Source organism: Dermacentor andersoni, chromosome 1, assembly GCF_023375885.2.
Source record: "Dermacentor andersoni chromosome 1, qqDerAnde1_hic_scaffold, whole genome shotgun sequence".
Lineage (NCBI taxonomy): Eukaryota > Metazoa > Arthropoda > Arachnida > Ixodida > Ixodidae > Dermacentor > Dermacentor andersoni.
Window position 1 is genome coordinate 197,810,301 of NC_092814.1, and position 19,371 is coordinate 197,829,671.

General features: G+C 44.0%; 1 protein-coding gene across 1 annotated transcript in view; it reads left to right on the plus strand.

Annotated features, from left to right (window-relative positions):
• Nucleotides 1–19,371, plus strand: part of LOC140218399 (NACHT and WD repeat domain-containing protein 2-like) — an 81,865-nt gene that overhangs the window by 25,399 nt on the left and 37,095 nt on the right. The window contains exon 2 of the mRNA XM_072288117.1: nucleotides 7,925–8,115. Coding sequence (XP_072144218.1) covers nucleotides 7,925–8,115 — 191 coding nt within the window. The remainder of the gene's footprint in view (nucleotides 1–7,924; nucleotides 8,116–19,371) is intronic.

A 19,371-nucleotide genomic window follows, 5' to 3' on the forward strand; every position in this document is an offset into this window, starting at 1 on the left:
AGGACGCTCCGGCAGAAGGCAAATCGGTGACCTTTCTTGACGCCGATTATCTCCTCTTCGGGCATTTTCACCGTTTCGCGATTCGTCGCGAAATATACCAGTTCAAGGTCCGCGTTCTTCGACAGTTTTGATGTTTGACAAAAGGCCTCCAGCAGTCGATGCGCCGGTCGCACATTTGACCTGCTTTCAATTAAGGACAATATAATGTCGGTGAAAGTGAGAGGCATGAATTAAGCATCCGTAGAATTAATAATTCCAAAAGAAAGCATTGCAACGGGGACCAACATGGGCACGAGGGCTCTTTGCTCGGCTTGTTGGTTTACGCACGTCATGAAGAACCAGCGCAAACGACGGGACGTGTGCAAAACGAACAAGACTATGCGCGCATATATAGGGCAATAGCGGCAGTTTGCGTTGGACCTATAGTTGCAATAACAGGAAGGGGCTGGGGCGAAATTGCTGGAAGCAATACTGTTTACCAAAGGTTTCACGAGCATGAAGACAACACATGATGACTCAGTGGCGTTATCCGCCGCGGTAGCTTAGTGACTGTGGCTTTGCGCTGCCGCGCTTGAGGTCGCGGGGATCGATCCTGGCCGCTGCAGCCGCATTTCGATGGGGGTGAAATGGCCTTGTACTTACATTTAGGTGCAGGTTAAGGAACCCCAGTTTCACAAAATTAATCCAGAGTTCCCGCACTACAGCGTGCCCCATACTCATATCGTGGTTTTCGCAAGTAAAACCCCAGATTTTTATAAGTTAACGCAGCGGAGTTGCCTACAATAGATGCTTAGAAAAACAGTTCAGCCGCAGTGAAACGTGAACTATTAATGAACTTGTGCTTGCAATTACTGCTGAAATACCTTTTTTTTCGCTTACCGATGACCTACGTACGTGGCTACACTCATGCGGCACAGAAAGTTCGTATTCATACGGATAGTTCGTATGAGAACATTAAAGGCGATCATGGTGATGGACATGTTACTAGCACAGAAAGCTCGCGAATAGCAAACAACACGTACGAATGAAAAATTTTGTCAATTCCGCCTCCGAACTGTATCATAGCTGCTGACCAACTGAGCTATAATATAGTCCGCCACGGGCAGAGCTTTTGAGTCCGCATGCATGTGGAAACATTACGCAGTGCGCGCTAGAGCGATACACTTTTAAATGATGATGCTTTGCTGCCAGATTTAGTCAATTAATTATACACATCTTCAGCAGCACAAATATACGAATGCGACAATACAAGAAGTATAATTTAATGAGCAGAATGCACTCTCCTGTAAAGCTTCTCCCTGAAATAATATTATAATTTCTCTTCTTTTTTTCTTTTGGGGGGGGGGGGGGGGGGGGCTTGATTTTGTTTGAAAGTGAAGTGAAAGTTTATTTTCTTTTCAAAGAAAAGAGGGCGCCAAGACAAAAGGCAAGAGTCTGACAAGGCCCTGGTCAGCCGTAGAACAGCTGGCATTATGCACGAGCACTTCATAACAAATTCACAATGAATTTCTCAAGCGTTGTAAAAAGCATAACGCAGTCAGTTAACATGCATCAAATTTGTACTAGAAAAGAATAAATCGAACGCATAAATTATCCTATGTGCGGTATAAAGATACATAATTTTTTTACAAACTTAAAGATGTCAGTCCTAAAACACAGAAACAGGGCGCTATAAAGGAAAACTATTCCAAACTTTTCTATTACAATTCTGCTATCAGCCCTCCACGATTGGTCAAAAACTTTTTTCGACCACGCCCACTTCACCTGTCTGTCACGCGACGTCACAAAAACCGCGATACCTCCCCATCTGATATGATGTGTACACACTGATTATGCATGATTTGACAGAAAAAAGAAAAACAGTTATTTCTGATTCGACCCCTTTTCGCCATTAGCCCTCGGCTATTGGTAAAAAGTTTTCGGGCTGCACCCACTTCACCTGCCTGTCACGCGACGTCACAAAACCGCACAAACTGACCGCGTCAAAGTGACGTGTACGCGATAAAGATGCATTAATATGCCGAACAAAACTGAGTTTTCTTTGGAATAGCCTCAGGCTGCCCCGTTCCGAAAGGAATAAAAGATGGCTGCCGCCGATCGCTGAGACGCTGGCTACTCGCACCTGCCGGAGAGCATGGGTGTATTTGCGTATAATAAAGCTTCTTGCGTGGCCGTGTAACGTTTTCGAGCCCTTTCGGCACGTTTACCACCTCATTCTGCCAACTCTTCATTGCTGAGGGTCAGTTTTAGCGTCATTCTTAAGCTTCCGTTGCATGCCGCCGGGATTTGCGACCAGCCACCACAAGCTAAGTAAGGGAAAGCCGACCAATCGCAGACCCCGGCACCACCCTCTTCATCCGGTTATCGATTTTCAGTGCACTGGCTCTGCCCCAGTGAATCCCTCTCCACTTGAGCGTTCTCCTCGCCTCTTGTCAGCCAATTAGATATGACAAGCCGCTCAGTGTAGGCAATGTTATTCGTTTTTCAAGCAAACAAAAGTGACCTCCCATGAACGAGGAGAGCGTTTGATTGGACTGTTCAGACAACCCTGCGGGTGACCGCCCGGTGCTTGCGTCGGTGGTTACGCAAATTTGACGTCAGGAGATTGGAATAGAAACATATTGGAATAGTTTTACGTTATAGGGCCTCAATATCACAAAGCTTACAACACGTGCGTTATAGAAAAACATTTGAAAGGTAGTAAAATAAACACAAATAAATACAGTCTGTTGACTAAATAAATATCTCATTCCGTTTGTTCTAATAAGTATTTTTAATTGTAGATTTAAAACGTTTTTGTGGAAGGTAATATTCAGTTTCAAAGTGAAATTGATTTATTAACGTGGGAATTTGGTAGCTTAGTGTTTGCTTGCCATAATTGGTGCGTGTCATTGGAACAAGCTTACGTTTCGTCCGAAAAGCATAACGGTTGCTGGAATTATCTGAACGGTGAAGTGAATTATCTGGACGGTGAAGTGAATTATCTGGACGGTGAAAAGGAATAACAGTGACAAGGCTTGGTTTCGCCAGCACATGTGGCTGTGCAGTTTTGTACGTGGTTTGTTTGTTTTCTTGCCATCCTGGGTTTTTTTTTCTGATTGTGGAAGCGTATATATATGTCGCTGTCACAATAAAAGCCAGTTGAAGTTTGCGCATGTTGTGTGACCCTTCTTCGTTCTACATCCTGACGATGGATGTACTTAAGTAGACAGAAATTATGTACTTCTTTTGCTTTAAGGATGCCATGTTTCTGAAATAGCGGTGACGTAGGTAAATCTGAAGGTCTGCCATGAAACACCTCAAAAGCACGCATAGCGCGTTTCTGAATTGAAATTAGTTTAAGGTAATTGCTGGACGGTCGTAGTTCCCCAAACTGGGATACAGTAGGATAACCCTGAGTACAGAAGTTCGTAATACATGGATATATTTAACCAGGGGGGCAACAAATGAGATATCTTATACAAACAACCGACTGTTTTACTTAGATCAGACATTAATTTGGTGGTGTGAAAATTCCAAGAAATTCTCATTAAACCAACTACCCAGAAATGTCTGGTGTGAAACACGCTTTAATTCAGTATGCTCGTAGAAAATTTTCAGAGTGATACTTTCTACTGTATTAACAGCATGAAAAATAATGTAGTTTGGCTTTGATAAATTAAGGCTTAGCCTATTGCATGGTCAATAACCAGTTATGTAGCTTTCTTAAATATCGCCCTTAATCTGTCAGTATTCTGCGCGTCACCTTTGGCTAGCTGGCTGTGTGCTCGGGAAATCCGGCGATTTTTCACTGCCACTGATAAGGGCCTTACTGCATGGAATGGGACTTGGCATGGCGTTGTTCCCTCTGCGTGAATGCTTGTACCTTCCTTTGCAACTACCGTAGAGTCTGCTCACAAGTCGCAGTAACCTGGTGCGAGGTACAGTGAAGTTCAGTGCCTGCTAGACTACGAACCGTAGCGTAGAATGCACAGAGAGACACGCAAGCGCAAGGGCCATGCCTGTACAATTTAACTTCTCCAGTCACCAACAGTCTAGAGATAATCGTCGCAAAAATAGTAAGCAAAGTACCCCAGGAACAAAAGTTGATAGGTCATTCATTTTAAACAGTGCCGCGCGCGCGCACGCACGCACGCACGCACGCACGCACGCACGCACGCACGCACGCACGCACGCACGCACGCACGCACGCACGCACACACACACGCACACACACACACACACACACACACACACACACACACACACACACACACACACACACACACACACACACACACGCACGCACGCACGCACGCACGCACACACACACACACACACACACACGCACACACACACGGACAAGGAAGAGCCCAGGACCAACGCTGTCCTGTGCTGGCATTAACAGAAAATTTTAAATTTTCTTCTAGGACAGCCGTCCACTGTGATATTGTGACAGTGAATTAATTACATTTGTTCGACATGCACACGTGGGTTCTACCACTTGTTTTCAGTGCGCATGCATAGGCTAAAAGAAAATGAATAAATAATAAATAAATAAAAGAAAAAATAAAGGCAAATAATTTTCTTTTTGCTTCATTTGTGGCCTTCAAACTTTTGATTGCGGCTGTATACATCGGTGTTCAACGCAACGTTTTCGCGAAGCGTGGAAGGAAGGCTTTCTGCAAATGTATCTGAAACAGTCAATAGCAGCTCGCCGTTCTAGGTCGCGGATGGATATCTCGAAACTGGTTCTAGTCACGGGGATATTTACTAAGCGGGCGTGCCGTGGCACCTGATTAACTTAAATAAAGCAACTGAAATGTGCTCCATAAAGTAATTCCCTACCATGATAATAAGAGTGATGCGGCGATTATCCCGAAATATACGATGTCCACGGGCGCTAATGATGCGTCGCCGAAAAAGTAACTTTTTTATTTCTAATCGCCTGCGGTTTTTTTTTGTCGCTGTTTATTTTTTATTTTTTTTTAGCATCACCCAATGCCTCCGCTAGAGCCCGTGGTATACCCATTTCTTACCTGAAGTTTAATCTCTAACAACTGAGGTGGAATACGAAATCGTTCGCTTACTGGTCATGCGCGGGCATGTTTAAAACCTCAGGTTATCTACACTTATCTGCAGCCCTCCATTGCGGCATCTCTCATTGCCCCTGTGTTAACCCGCCGTGGTAGCCTAGTGGCTATGGCGTTGCGTTGCTGAGATCGAGGTCGCGGGTTCGATACCGGTCACGGCGGCCGCATCCCGAGGGAGGCAGAACGCGAAAAACGCTCGTGTATCGTGCATTGATTGCATCCAAGGTAAAAAAAACCCAGGTAGTCAATATTAATCTATAGTTCCCTACTACGGCGTCCCTCGTAATCAGATCGTTTTGGGGCAGGTAAAACCCCAGATTTAATATCTTTTTATGGCCCCTGCGTTGCTTTGGAGCAATAAAATCCCATCGATCATTCAGTCTTGAGAGGAAGCTTTAGCTCAGGGCCGGCTCTTGAGTTCTCTATTCAAGTACGTGGGAAACGCACAGGTAATTTCTTGAGACAACCGCTGGGCCCATTTGAATGAACTTTATATTGTTCCATTTGAGAGAGATAGCCAAAATTTTAAAACTTTAGGAAGCAGATTTTTGATTTATGACCTCAGTTTGTTTAGAAAGAATTGCCAATAATTGGTAAGCTTGCAAGAAACAAAATACTAGCCCGAAGTTTACAAATTGCGCCAAAAACAGATATCGCAGTACATCAAATTGCATCTGTTAAAGGATTTCAAGCGGACAAGCGAGATTTTTGCATTTACAGCTTACGTGAAATTGGTGCGACGTTTACGAGGGCACTGTGGAAGTTCTACTCACAAGTTCTACTCACCTAACCTAACCTAACCTAACCTAACCTAACCTAACCTAACCTAAATAAAAAGTCCGCTTTCACAGTCAATAGATTTCAACGCTTTCTCTTAAATGCAACAAACTCGTCAAAGTTTCCGCAATGTTGCCGAGAAAACGATTTATCCTATAGAAGCTCCCGATGTGCCGGCAGCTTAAATTTTGACTCGTGACCAGAAGTAACTTATTAAGAAGCTTAATTACTTAGAAATGCGGCATGTAAGCGCTCTGTAGCCGGTTTCAATGCATGGAATGGTCGCAAGTGTACGTTCTAGAGGCCGAATAAAGCCACTTCAACAAGTGCAGGTGAACCTGTAGACCTGGTGAGCCAGGAGTATATAGTTTCGGAATGGTTCGCGTTTGAATGAATGGCGACTGTACCCCGAGACCGACTGACATCTGAAGTAACTATTGATTGTACACCCTTCAGCTATTTGTTCTCTCACGTACAATAAAAAAGGTACTATTCAAAAGCGCCCATATTACAGAAAATAAAAAGTGTTGTTCTTTCTTTTATTTCTGCTAGAGCCCAGTAGCATCACCGGGAAATATTAAGGAGCACACTATTGCCCATCGTTGTCTCAGTGAAGATCTGTTTACAACCAACGTGTATGTATGTAATTCGTGTGTGTAGCACAAATGTAAGTTTGTGTTGGTCTACACGGCTGTACGCGCGGGACTTTCCTGTGCGTATTATATCATATGGTGCTTCAACCGTTCCCGTGAAAAGCACGGCTCGGTAATTGTGTGGCGTGACTTATTCCGCTGACATTGAAAAGCGAAAAGAAAAAAAAGAAACAGTGTTAGCATAGCCGAGACAAAGAAAAGAGAGATCGAAAAAGAAAGAACGCAAGCTAAACTCTCGAGCGATCGTATTGGACGAACGGCGCGCACGTACAGTAAAACAGAAACAGCGACAAATGCGAACAATGAGGCACTGCACGCCTAGCGTGGGCTGTTGCCAATAGAAACGGACACAACTTTAAAGAACGCAATTTCCTTTGTCCCCACTTTTCCGAGTTTCGTTCTTGATCACGCTAGTTTCGCTTTCGAGACGAACACCAATCAATTTGCCGAACTCGCAATCAAGCTGTTGAATTATTTCGTCCCGTATGAAAAAGTATACGCTTTGCCTTCTTTCGTTCGAGCACAGTTTCTTTCTTCTTCTTTTTTTTTTTATTGCCGGTTGCAGATAGCGCTTTCACGCCTTCCGAAGTGCCTTTCTGGAAGAAGCGGAAATTACTGCTATTAGAACTCGCTATGGTTCAGACGGTTAATTAAGGATTCACTAATTATCTTTGTCATTATTCACTTTAGGGCACTTGTTGTAAGTGCGACACTAATAAAGTAGTGAAGTCATGTCTACTTAGCTGAACTTCAAAGACTTCTACCAACTTTCGAGATAATCATCGTTAAAATGTGCTGCGAAGTGTGCATCGGTATTCTATGGAAAAGTTCCGGAATGCCGCTACATATTTCAAAAGATTTTTGGAGCAGATATCCCCAATCTTTGGATTTATGTTTAGTAGACAATATTTCACTACTGCCCGGCTTCGATTTTCCCATTGCACGATGTGCGCTAAAGTGATTATTTGTGCGGAAATTAACTTGGGACTGTTTTTTATTCGCCAGCTGGACATAGTCATTTCTCATGCAGGTAATTTCTGCCTCTTCCAGAAAAAGAAAATGCGTAGGGGGGGGGGATATGTACCGAGTGTACAAAATACTGCGTACAGCGTATTGCGAGTGACTTTCTCGCGTTTGATAAGGAACTGTTAAATGTGTTTATGGTTCCACTTCACCTCCCATCATCTTTCGTTCGTACGACGATTTAACGTTGTGGAGGAGGTGGCGACATGCTGACCCTGTCGCCTATACATTTCCAATCTGTAATAAAAATAAATAAATAAATAACTTTCATACTTGTTCAAAAAACGAGGGATATCCACCGCCTTTGCAAGGCGTCACGATCCTCTTTTGTGCATCTCACTAAAAAGCGCGCCAGCCTGCTTGCTCGTAGCCCACATGCCTATCGTCTCGTGTGCGCAGACTTCGAGCAGGAGCGCCGGGTGGTGCAAGAGAATGTGCTACCGGAACTTCAGCGGCACTGCGCCTCTCTCGGCGTGGACGTGGAGCTGTTGGACCTGCAGCAGGGTCAGGACCCGCGCCTGCGACCCGCCGATGCCACCTTGCGAGAGCTGGAGGACTGCCACGCCCGCTCTCTCGGATGCTTCCTCCTCGTAAGTGGTCTCGCGGCCGAGTTTGTTTGCGTATTTGTCTTTATTATTATTATTACTATTATTATTATTATTATTATTATTATTATTATTATTATTATTATTATTATTATTATTATTATTATTATTATTATTATCCAATATTTTGGCGCCTGCCGCGCTATTTTTCACAATGCGGTGTAGGGCGATAGTGCAACAGAGACTAACGAGCGTTTGGCTGTGCACACATGAACGCGTTCCTTGCATTCAAGGACTAGGCGTGTTTTAGATGCGCAGCGCAGGATACGCGCGCGTCGTTGGCGAATAATTAGTCTTGGAAGTTCCAATGGTTTTTGTCTTTTATTGTCATTATTTTCTTTTTTTATGGCACATCCGACTGGTCGTCGTACGTTGTTTATGAGTTGTGTAAGACGGCATTCAAACTGCATTGCAAGAATAAGGGGGCTTTAACAGCGATGACCCCATTGACAGTGTAAATTCTTATTGCATTAATGCATCCCAATTACTACTTTCTAGAACGTTTCACACGTTGCCCGATCGCTGCTTTTTGACTACTAAATTAATTTATTAATGTCAACCTACATCTCGGAACACGGACACTTTTCTATCTCGCCGCAAGCAGCATGCGTATACTTATATATAAAAGTATACGCAATAGTATTACCGCACAGCAAAGCTTGAACAGTTTCGGGCAGTAACCGTTTGCAGTAAGCATTCATATCAGCGCGCAAAGTAGTACAATTAGCTTTATTAAAATTATGGGCTTTTACGTGCCAAAACCACTTTCTGATTATGAAGCACGCTGTAGTGGAGGACTCCGCAAATTTCGACCACCTGGGGTTCTTTGACGTGCACCTAAATCTAAGTACACGGGTGTTTTCGCATTTCGCCCCCATCGAAATGCGGCCGCCGTGGCCGGGATTCGATCCCGCGACCTCGTGCTTAGCAGCCCAACACCATAGTTACTGAGCGACCACGGCGAAAGATTAGTTTTATGCGCAATGAAACGCGTTATGATGCGCAACATGAATGCATCAAGCCTGCGCGGCCACAGAAGCACTGCGACGGCGCGACGTGTCTCAGCCTATTCCACAATTCGATCTCCTGTGACGCGCAGATGGCGCGCGGCGTGTAGGGAGAAGCAAGATATAAAGACCCAAAGAAAGTTGCTGCCTATACCCTTTGTCCTTTACTTCTTTGTCCCGTACGTTGCAATATACTTAGCGTACACACCGAGCCACGTCCGTGCAGATCCATTGTGCGACAACCTATTGCCTGTACGCTACACGACACAACGTTCCTCGTCGGTGAAATTGCTGTGAGATATCATCTTTTGCCAAAAATAATTAGCCAGCAAATGTGAGGAAGACGGAGGATGCACAGCGCTGACAAACCATTTCGTCCTCGTTGTACGCCTTACAGCTTACTTCCAATAAAGTGAGCCAAAGCTGCCAGAATGCGGCGTAGGATGGATGGGCAGGCTGCACGCAGAGTCAAGTTTCGCGCGGAAAGCAATGCATCTGTTCTTTGTATACGTCGTTGTGAGTGTTTGCTGCAAGTTAAGCTACAATTGCAGTGGTCGTGCAGGCAGCGTTTGTGCCTGCTGAACAAGCACTGCCATTTTCTCGGAGAGTGGCTGACGTCAGTGCGCTTGCTTGCGAAGAGTGTGATATTTTGGACACCCTATTCGAACTTCTATCTCACTGTCGCTGGCGCTGGGAAAGGGGAAGGAACGGCGAGGGGAAGATGTCTTTCCCTTTAGACGCTTTCGTAAAGACTACCGCTTTGCAGTAAGGATATTTCTGCAATGGCGCATGCCTTGCAAGCCACTACATCACCTGCGCAGAATAATGCAATGATTATATTGCACTGCTATTCCTTGTCAAGCTCCATCAGTGGTCCCAGTGGCGCTCAACCCGCATTATCACTGGGATTGGCCAGCCGCGAACGTATGGTGATAAGAAAGCAATAGAATCTGCGAAAGGAATCCTTGCAATACACCGGCCTTGGTAACGCGACAAAACCTGATTTAGCAGAAGGAAATACAAAATTATGTGTCTTCACTAAATGCAAAAGAGAACGCGCGAGAATTAATAATACAAAACGAAACAAAAATGACGAAGAAGGAAGAGTGAAATCTAAGGGTGAAAATGTCAATCGCGAGCACGACATTCAACGCCTCTTCAACAAGACCGCATCGTCGTACATTATGCTGGAAATACAGTGAAAAGAACAAGATATTTCCATTCGATATTTGGAGGCGTTAAAGATTTATATAAAAAACAATGTTATCCCATGCGCGCCTTCTTTTTCCTGATATTAGTGGGCAGCATTTCCCTCTTGCTCAAAAAAGAAACCCCGGAAAAGTGCCTGTTCTCCCCTCATGCATGATGAGGAAAGAACGGGTACACCGGTGTCGCAGCTCTTGGCTGATACTACTTGTTGATGCTTAGTTGACCTCGTCTCAGTTACAAAAGCTTTTTAAGAGGTGGAAGTGATTAGCTGCTAGCTCTATGCACTCCTTAACATCAAAGACGCACGTCAAGTTCAACAATGTAGTTCTGTAAGCGAGCGTAGAGTGCGCTCTATATAGTTCACATTCAAACCTAGTGACGCTTCCCAATGATCATTCCTAAGGCTTCAAATGTGAGCAAAGGCCCTATAACGTAAAATTATTCCAATATGTTTTTATTCCAATCTCCTGACGTCAAATTTAGCAACCGCCGACGCAAGCATCGGGTGGTCACCCGCAGGGTAGTCTGAACAGACCAATCAGACGCTCTCCTCGTTCACAGGAGGTAACTTTTTGCTTGCTTGAAAAACGAATACCATTGCCTACACTGAGCGGCTTGTCGTGTCTAATTGGCTGACAAGAGGCGAGGAGAACGCTCAAGTGGAGAGGGATTCACTGGGGCAGAGCCAGTGCACTGAAAATCGATAACCGGATGAAGAGGGTGGTGCCGCCGTCTGCGATTGGTCGGCTTTCCCTTACTTAGCTTGTGGTGGCTGGTCGAAAATCACGGCGGCATGCAACGGAAGCTTAAGAATGACGCTAAAACTGACCCTCAGCAAAGAAGAGTTGGCAGAATGAGGTGGTAAACGTGCCGAAAGGGCTCGAAAACGTTAAACGGCCACGCAAAAAGTTTTATTACACGCAAATAAACCCATGCTCTCCGGCAAGTGCGAGCAGCCAGTACCTGAGCGATTGGTGGCAGCCATCCTTTATTCCCTTCGGAACGGGGCAGCCTGCGGCTATTCAGAAGAAAATTCAGTTTTGTTCGGCATATTAATGCATCTTTATCGCGTACATGTCACTTTGACGCGGTGAGTTCTTGCGGTTTTGTGACGTCGCGTGAGAGGCAGGTGAAGTGGGTGCAGCCCGAAAACACTTGACAAATAGCCGAGGGCTAATGGCGAAGAGGCGTCGAATAAGAAATAACTATTTTTCTTTTGTTCGGTCAAATCACGCATAATCCATGTGCACACGTCATATCAGATGGGGAGCTGTCGCGGTTTTCGTGACGTCGCTTGACAGACAGGTGAAGTGGGGGTGGTCTAAAAAAGTTTTTGACCAATCACGGAAGGCTGATAGTGAAATTGGAATAGAAAAGTTTGGAATAGTTTTACGTTATAGCGCCCCTAGTTACTACCGACTTCATGGACCGTCAACGATGTGCATAATGCTTCAAGAATGTCGAAGTTTCAATCACATTGTTTACGTAGGGGAGATCGCACCCAGGGAAAGCGTAAAATAATGTTGTTTTTGTTTTTTTATATTTATTTTCGTTGTTAAACCACTGCAACCCGTGGTGAAATGTGAATGAAGTAAAGCGCAAGACTAAAGGTATGTTCCAAAATTCGTGCAGTGTGGCAGTAAAAATGTAGGAGAGGGTCTAACGGTGCCTCTCTCTCGCTCTTTCTACTCGAAAGGACACGGTTTACCTCTAGTACGAGTCGGACTGGTGCGGGACAAGGCAGAATGTTATGCGTGCAATTTTTGGGCGACCACTTTAGCCTTTGCCAAAATGGATACCGATGAACAGAGAGAAGAAAGGATCCATAGCAAATTTCTTGTGAAAATGGGCTAGAGGGGTGCAGAAACACATCAATTGTTTTTATAAGGCCTATGTAATGGGCGTTCCAAGGAAAATAACTGTGTTCAAGTGGGTCCAGCGCTTTTTGGAAGGCGGCGAAGATTCTAAAGACGATGCATGATTAGGACGGTACGAAGATAAAATTATCAATTATGTGCGTTCTCTTGTGCTCAGTGCACTTGCATTGGAAAAGTTGTCCGTTGACCAGAGTTGACCAGAAAGCTTTGGCAAGTTCTTGTCTTTCTGGGGCACATCGTGGACAGTGGCACAGCAGGTGGTCGATATTTTCTTCGGTGCCGTAGACCTTGCATGCTGCACTGTCAGTCACTCCAATTAATGTAGAGTATGGCTTTGTGAAGGCAACCCCTAACCAAAGGCGACAGAGAAGCGTAGCTTCACGTCGAGGAAGTCCGATTGGAGGTTGGAGTTGCAGGGAGGGGTTTAATCGATGCAGTCATGTAAGTCGTAAGTTTGGCGAGTTCCACTCGGTCAGTGAGAGACTGCGTGCCAGGTGTCGAAGCTGCCTTGCGGCGACTGTCCTCGAAAGCGGAATTGGAACGCTGTGCTCTTCTTGATGTGCTGCGCAAGCAGCGTTATAGGCGGAATCATTGCCACTGATTCCACAATGACCAGGTACCCATTGAAAAACGACCTGGTGACCTTTTTGTTGGACGCGATGTAAAAGTTTATTGTGATAGCAAATTAGTGAACAGCTATACGAAGTAAACATACGAACACTAACTAAATTAACAAGCATGGTGTCACACTCGCACATGCAAACATGAACACATCTCACTCGATGGCCGCGGAAACTTGCTGTCAAAACGCTGCAGTGCATGGGGAAACGCCGCAGCAGCAAGCGAGCGAATTGGCCTTCCTGCAGCCGCTCGCACCAACGCGAACTAAGTCGCGAAAACACAGCGCAGCGCGGACTCTCTACCCGTCGCAGATCGCTTTCAAGATAGAGCAGCAGCCCGGAGTAGAGCGTGCCACCCCTCCCCACTTTCCGTCCGCAGCCTTGCGCGCGACGGAAGGCGGCGCTCTTCCTCTCAGTTTTCGTCCGCTGCGAGATTGAGCCGCGATCGCCGGCTCACCCTCGCACGCTTTCACTCGCACGTAGAGCATACGGCGCGCGCCGACGATGTTTCGCCCTTGGACTTTGGGCGTAACCTCACGGCGACGCCAACAGTGAAAATGCGCCTGGAGTGTTCATATATTTACAATCGCAATAGTTTCTCGAAATTGGTGTCATCCTGGAAACTCAAGTCGATATGTCTTGCAAGCTCACCGGCTACAATTCGTAAACATATGTGCCGTAAATTAATTAATTACGAAGTTAATTAGTGCGTTTTTGTTAATTCGTTGAACATCCGTTTCGGTTTCTTGAGCTAGTAATGTCTGCCTCTTCGAATAATTCAGCTCAAGGAGAAGAATCATGCTATTTGCCGCAGGGAATTTTAAAAAATTCCATAACACTTAAAAATGATCCCCCTGTATATATGCATAACGTACATTGAAGTTTATTCAAAATAGGAAAGTACACAGGAAATGTTGTACAGGACATCTGGATCCCTAGCTCAAGGCTAGTTGGGATCCATGCTAGTTATTAATTCACAATATTAACATCAATACGAAGAAGTATAAGTAAGTCATATATACATAAACATTCATTTAAAACACAAGGCAGGGTACGTGTATTAGCTACGAGAAACCCACAGAAAGGGAATTTGTATTTAGTAAATTATACACTGCAAGTAAAAAAGGTAAACATGTGTACACCACTTGGATGAAAACTATGCAGATAATAGTAATGAGTGATAATGGGATTTCACTGATAGTGAAAAACATTTTGCTTGTTTTACTTCTGTTGGTAAGCTGTTCCATAGGAGTGCTCCAGTGTTGCTTAACCTTCGCCTTCCATATACATTATGCATTTTTGGCAAGAGAAAATTTCCCTTAAGTGCGCTGCGTGTATTGCTTCTTGAATGTAAAAAATTCGATACACTCAAAGGACAGTTAGTGGTTATGCTGTTATGAGTATGCAATAGAGTTTTAAGATTCAGTAATAAATTAAAAGGCAGTATATTTAAACTTTGAAACAGCGGCATTGATTTAGCATTGTAGTCCGAAAAAGTCATAAATCGCAAGGCCCTTTTCTGAAGAAGTATGATAGGTTCAACATATGAAACGTACGTATTACCCCAAGATGCAATGCAGTAGGATAGATGGCTATGGAATATGCTAAAGTAAATTGTTCTCAGAGTGGCAGGGTCGAAGTAGTAACGGCATTTATACAGCAGAAATAAGCCTTGCTCAACTTTTTACACAGCAATGCAATGTGAGGCTTCCAATGAAGATGCTCGTCTAGTGTGACACCCAAGTATAGAATTGAACTCACGCGCTCAAGGATATTATTGTTTAGAGAAAGCGAATGACAGTCTTTTAGTGGTGCTTTCCACGAAGAAGTAAAGAGAATATATTTAGTTTTCTTGATATTCAGAGTTAGCTTATTTGATGTGAACCACTGGTTAACACTCCGAAGTTCATTATTAGCCACTTGAAATGTTTTATCCAAGGTGTCTAGCGCACGAAGTAGAACAGTGTCGTCTGCATACATCACAGCAGAGAAGTTTTCTAAGGTATCAGGAAGATCGTTTACAAATAAAGAAATAAATATTGGCTTTAGTACTGAGCCTTGTGGGACCCCTGTAACTATGTCAGAAACGTCGGATTTGTTATCTGCAATGGAAACTAGTTGTTTTCTGTTATTGAGATAGCTGCGGAAAAATTGAAGAGTTAGACCCCGGAAACCATAGCATTCTAACTTATTTAGCAGTATGTCATGATCCACAGTGTCAAACGCTTTTCTCACATCTAGAAATATTCCTAGGACACTTTTGTTGTTGTTCAAGTTAGAATTTATGTAGTCAGACAGAGCTAATACCGCTGTGCTTGTCGATCTTTTAGCTCGAAAACCATGCTGGCAATAAGATAAAATGGATTCACGTTCAAGAAATGAAGTGATTCGTTGGGCGATAAGTTTTTCAAAGAGGGTGTTTAAGCAACTTAAGACGGATATAGGACGGTAGTTTTCTAATAAGTTATGGTCCCCATTTTTGTAAATTGGAATAACTTTGGGATCTTTAGTGAATCTGGATAGGTAGCTGTATAGAAAGAGAGATTGAATATCTTTTCTAATGGCATGCACAGTATATCAATACAATGCTTTAAGGCCACTGTGGATATACCATCGTGACCAGTAGAATGTTTGAATGGCATGCCGTTAACTACGGACACTATTTCCTCCGCTGTAATATCCACAAAACCAAATGAATTTGTCGTCCTTTCTGGGTAAGTAATGGATGAAAGAAGAGGTACATTATTAGATATTGCGTGACCAATCATACAGAAGTACGAGTTAAACGACGAGACTAAGGATTCCATAGATATTCCTAAGATTTTCAAATCTGGCATTTAAATTCTGTAACCGATGGCTTAATTACCGAGTTGATAATGCGCCATGTAGCCTTTGAGTTACCAGAATTACGGACTATTAAATTAGTGTAATACTCTTTTTTACGAATACGTATAGCGCTAGTTACTACATTTCGAGCTAAACGATATTTTTGTTCATAATATTTGTTACCCCTATGTGACTTTACTTTAGTGTGCCAAAAGTCTTTATCTTTAATTAATTTTAGCAGTCCTTTCGTCATCCAGGGACAGATAGGAGTGCTATAATATCTTTTTTTGAAGGTGCTTGACGATTGCGCTAATGCATCACACAACGCTTTGCTGAAACTGTCAAATTGCTGATTTGAATTTTTCTGCGCATCTATAGTTAAAGAGCAAAGGCATTCACGTAATACTGGATAGTTAACTCGATGAGAGATATGAGAATGGCCCCGAGAATGAGTGGATCGATGAAAAAAGATGGCAGCAGCAGAGTGATCTGTTACAGCCGAATCATAAACATTACACCAGCTTGAATTGGTGTTAAAGTTGCACAATATATGATCGATCAGTGTGGATGTCAGTGAAGTTATACGTGTTGGGGTTTTAATGACGTTATGGAACCCATATGACCTAACAAGATTAAAATAATCGCTGTCATGTTCCTTTATAGCATCAATATTAAAGTCTCCACATATTATGATTCGTTTATTTAAATTGGTTAAATAAACTAATAAATGTTCAAAATGTTGCATGAAAGCTGATTTGTTCTTGTTAGGAGCACGATAAATTACCGCTGCAGCGAAGCAATGAGAATTCACAACAAGCATGTCAAATTCATTCGCGTATGAGTAAGAGTACTCTTTAACGACTGAGCATGATATAGAAGACCTCACAAATAGTGCAACGCCACCACCTCTAGTTTCCGTACTTCGAGGAGTGGAGAAGAATGCATATCCGGGTATATGGTACAGTTCGTCTGAACGCAGCCATGTTTCGGAGGTAGCAATAACATCAAACGGGAAATTATGTAATGACAGAAGAGAGCAAAGATTGTCAATATTTTTGAGCAAGCTACGCACATTACAATGAATTAAGGTATAACAGGAGGAGCTGTTCAGGAAGGCATTAGCAGACTGAACTATGGTAGCCATGTTAATGTAAAAAACTAACAAATAAGTGATAGGTCGTTATCATTACGAATATTGATAACCCGTGCATTCTCAGCCTTTCGGGCGAGAATTTTTCCGTTTGCTACCTAGACAAATTTCCAGTTGTTTGTCTTTTTCCTGGTGATAGCTTTCCCTAATAGTGTTTTCATTTCGGGGCAGAGGTGCTCGTTAATGTACACATTCGCCGAGCCATCGTATCCAAAATCCTGAGGGCTTATCTTTTTCTTTTTCAAACCTTTAATTATGCGTTCTCGAATAGAACGAGACATGCACTTAACTACAACATTTGGCCGATCCTTATCTTTACTGGGAACACGATGAATCACATCAAAGTCTGTTTCACTAACAGAAATGTCATGCTTTTGACAAACAGTTGTCAATACATGATCTTCTAAGCTCGCCCATCTGCTCCGAGGGTGCTTCAAGCAATGGGAGAGGAGGTCGAACGAGACTATTTCGTGTAATGGGGGGGCATTTCGAAGGTGGCTACGTTGATGTGTCTGAAAGTTTGTGAAATACATACTTTTTTTTTTTTTTTGCACGCACCGCATGAATTTTGGGGGCAGACCTCGTACTTGAAGCGACAGCACGAAGCCGTTCTTTCGTCACCCAGTGATGAACGGACGTTTGCATTTGTGGTGCGGAAGTGCTGTCCCGTTCAAGGAAATGGCGGTGGTAGCTTCCATGAAATCGCCATACCTAGCAGTTTTTTACTCCCCGTATAGCAAAAATAAAATAAAGAAGTCACAATTTCGTCTGAAAGGCGAAGCATTGATTGCGATAGCAAATTTGTAGACAGCTATAAGAAGTAAGGATACTAGTTTTACCGGCCGTATAAACTTGGAAACATTTCCTTAATAACTAAATTAACAAGCATGGTATGAGCGCTCACAAGCAAACATGAACACATCACACTCGATGACCGCGGACACTCGCTGTCAAAACGCTGGCGTGAGCAAGAGCGGCAGCAGCAGCGAGCGAAGTGATCTTCGTGCTGTCTACAACACGTAGAAAGATATGAGCCGTCTGCAGATAGCGTTCAAGATACGGCGCGGACGACCGTGCGCAACTGTGCAAAGTACGCAATCCTGCATCCCCGCTTTCCTCCCCCTCGCGCGCCAGGTTGAGCCGCCATAGTCAGTTCCCCGTACGCGCGCTGCGCGAAATACGCACTTGGTACCGGAGCACAACGCCGCCCATCCCCTATGGCCTTTCGCGCGACGGGAGACGACGCGCGTGTGCTCTCCACTTTCCTCCCTCGCGCGCGCCAGGTTGAGCCGCGATCGCCCAGTCCCCTCGCGTGCTTTCATTCGCACGTGCATCATATAGCTCGAGGCGATGGTGTTATCGCCCTTGGACTTTGTACCGAACGTCGCGGTGATGGCGACACCGATGGCGAAAATGCGCCTGGAGTGTCCATACAATTGCTATCGCAATAAAAGAAGAGAGCGCTGGCACGAAGAAGGACTAAGGCATGTTCACATCCCGACAGGGACCTGGGCAACGTAGGCGCGTATTAATGTGAGGAGGAGTGCTGAGCAGTAATCAAGTTATAAGTCGTCCCATCGCTCGACATGGTCGCATCTAATAGCACGAATAACAACAGTATTGTTTAAATGGTTCATTGTTCAGCTCGACGCTCGCTTCCAGAATGTAGCGTGCAAAGGAAGCTTGCTTAACGCTACTTTGAGGGAGCCTTCCCAAACGTGCGTGCTTCTTCTTAGGAATCAAAGGTCAACCACAAATCCTGCATGATCAAAGAACAAAAAAAAGAAACAAAGAAAGACATGCGACGCGAAAGAAGGTGCGGTCGATGAACATGGTATAGGTGTTTATATATATTGCAATTCGGGTTCATTCAAGATGATGCAATGTTGAATAATTGCATATTATATTTGCGTTACTTGTCTTAGTTTCTTCGTTCCAGTGTCAGACCTTACTTTCTTTCCAGATGCTCTATTAATTTTATTTATGTCCAATTTTTTTCATTCGCGTTCGTTTCTTCTTTCTTTAAGGCGAAGTTCTTAGCTGACTTTACACGGGATTCGCGTATCTGGGATTTCGTTATCTTGTACCTAATTCCAAAAAAAAAGATTGACTTGTAGATTTAGTACTAACATGAAAATAGTATCAAATTACACATTTTCATGCGGAGAACATGTAGCAATAGTCATCAACTAAGAATATAGTCAAAATGAGCATAATTAGCTGCAAACAGGGCGCGGTGCGAGCGCCTGTTTAGCTGTCGCCCTCTGCCATGACACCACAAAGTTCCATCTAACTTAATTGTCCCTCCCTCCACTAGATGGCGCGGAGTGCCCGAGCTTGGAGGGGAAGAGAAATGGGGAAGAGAAATGCAGCCATGATGAAGCACAGAGCGCTATGGGGATACAATATGTACGAGGTCCTCCGAGGTATGTGGAAAGGTGTAATGGTTCCAGGACTTACTTTTGGAAATGCGGTTGTTTGCTATAAATCAGGGGTACAATCAGGACTCGACGGGAACCAAAGGTCAGTGGGTCGCCTTGCATTGGGCGCTC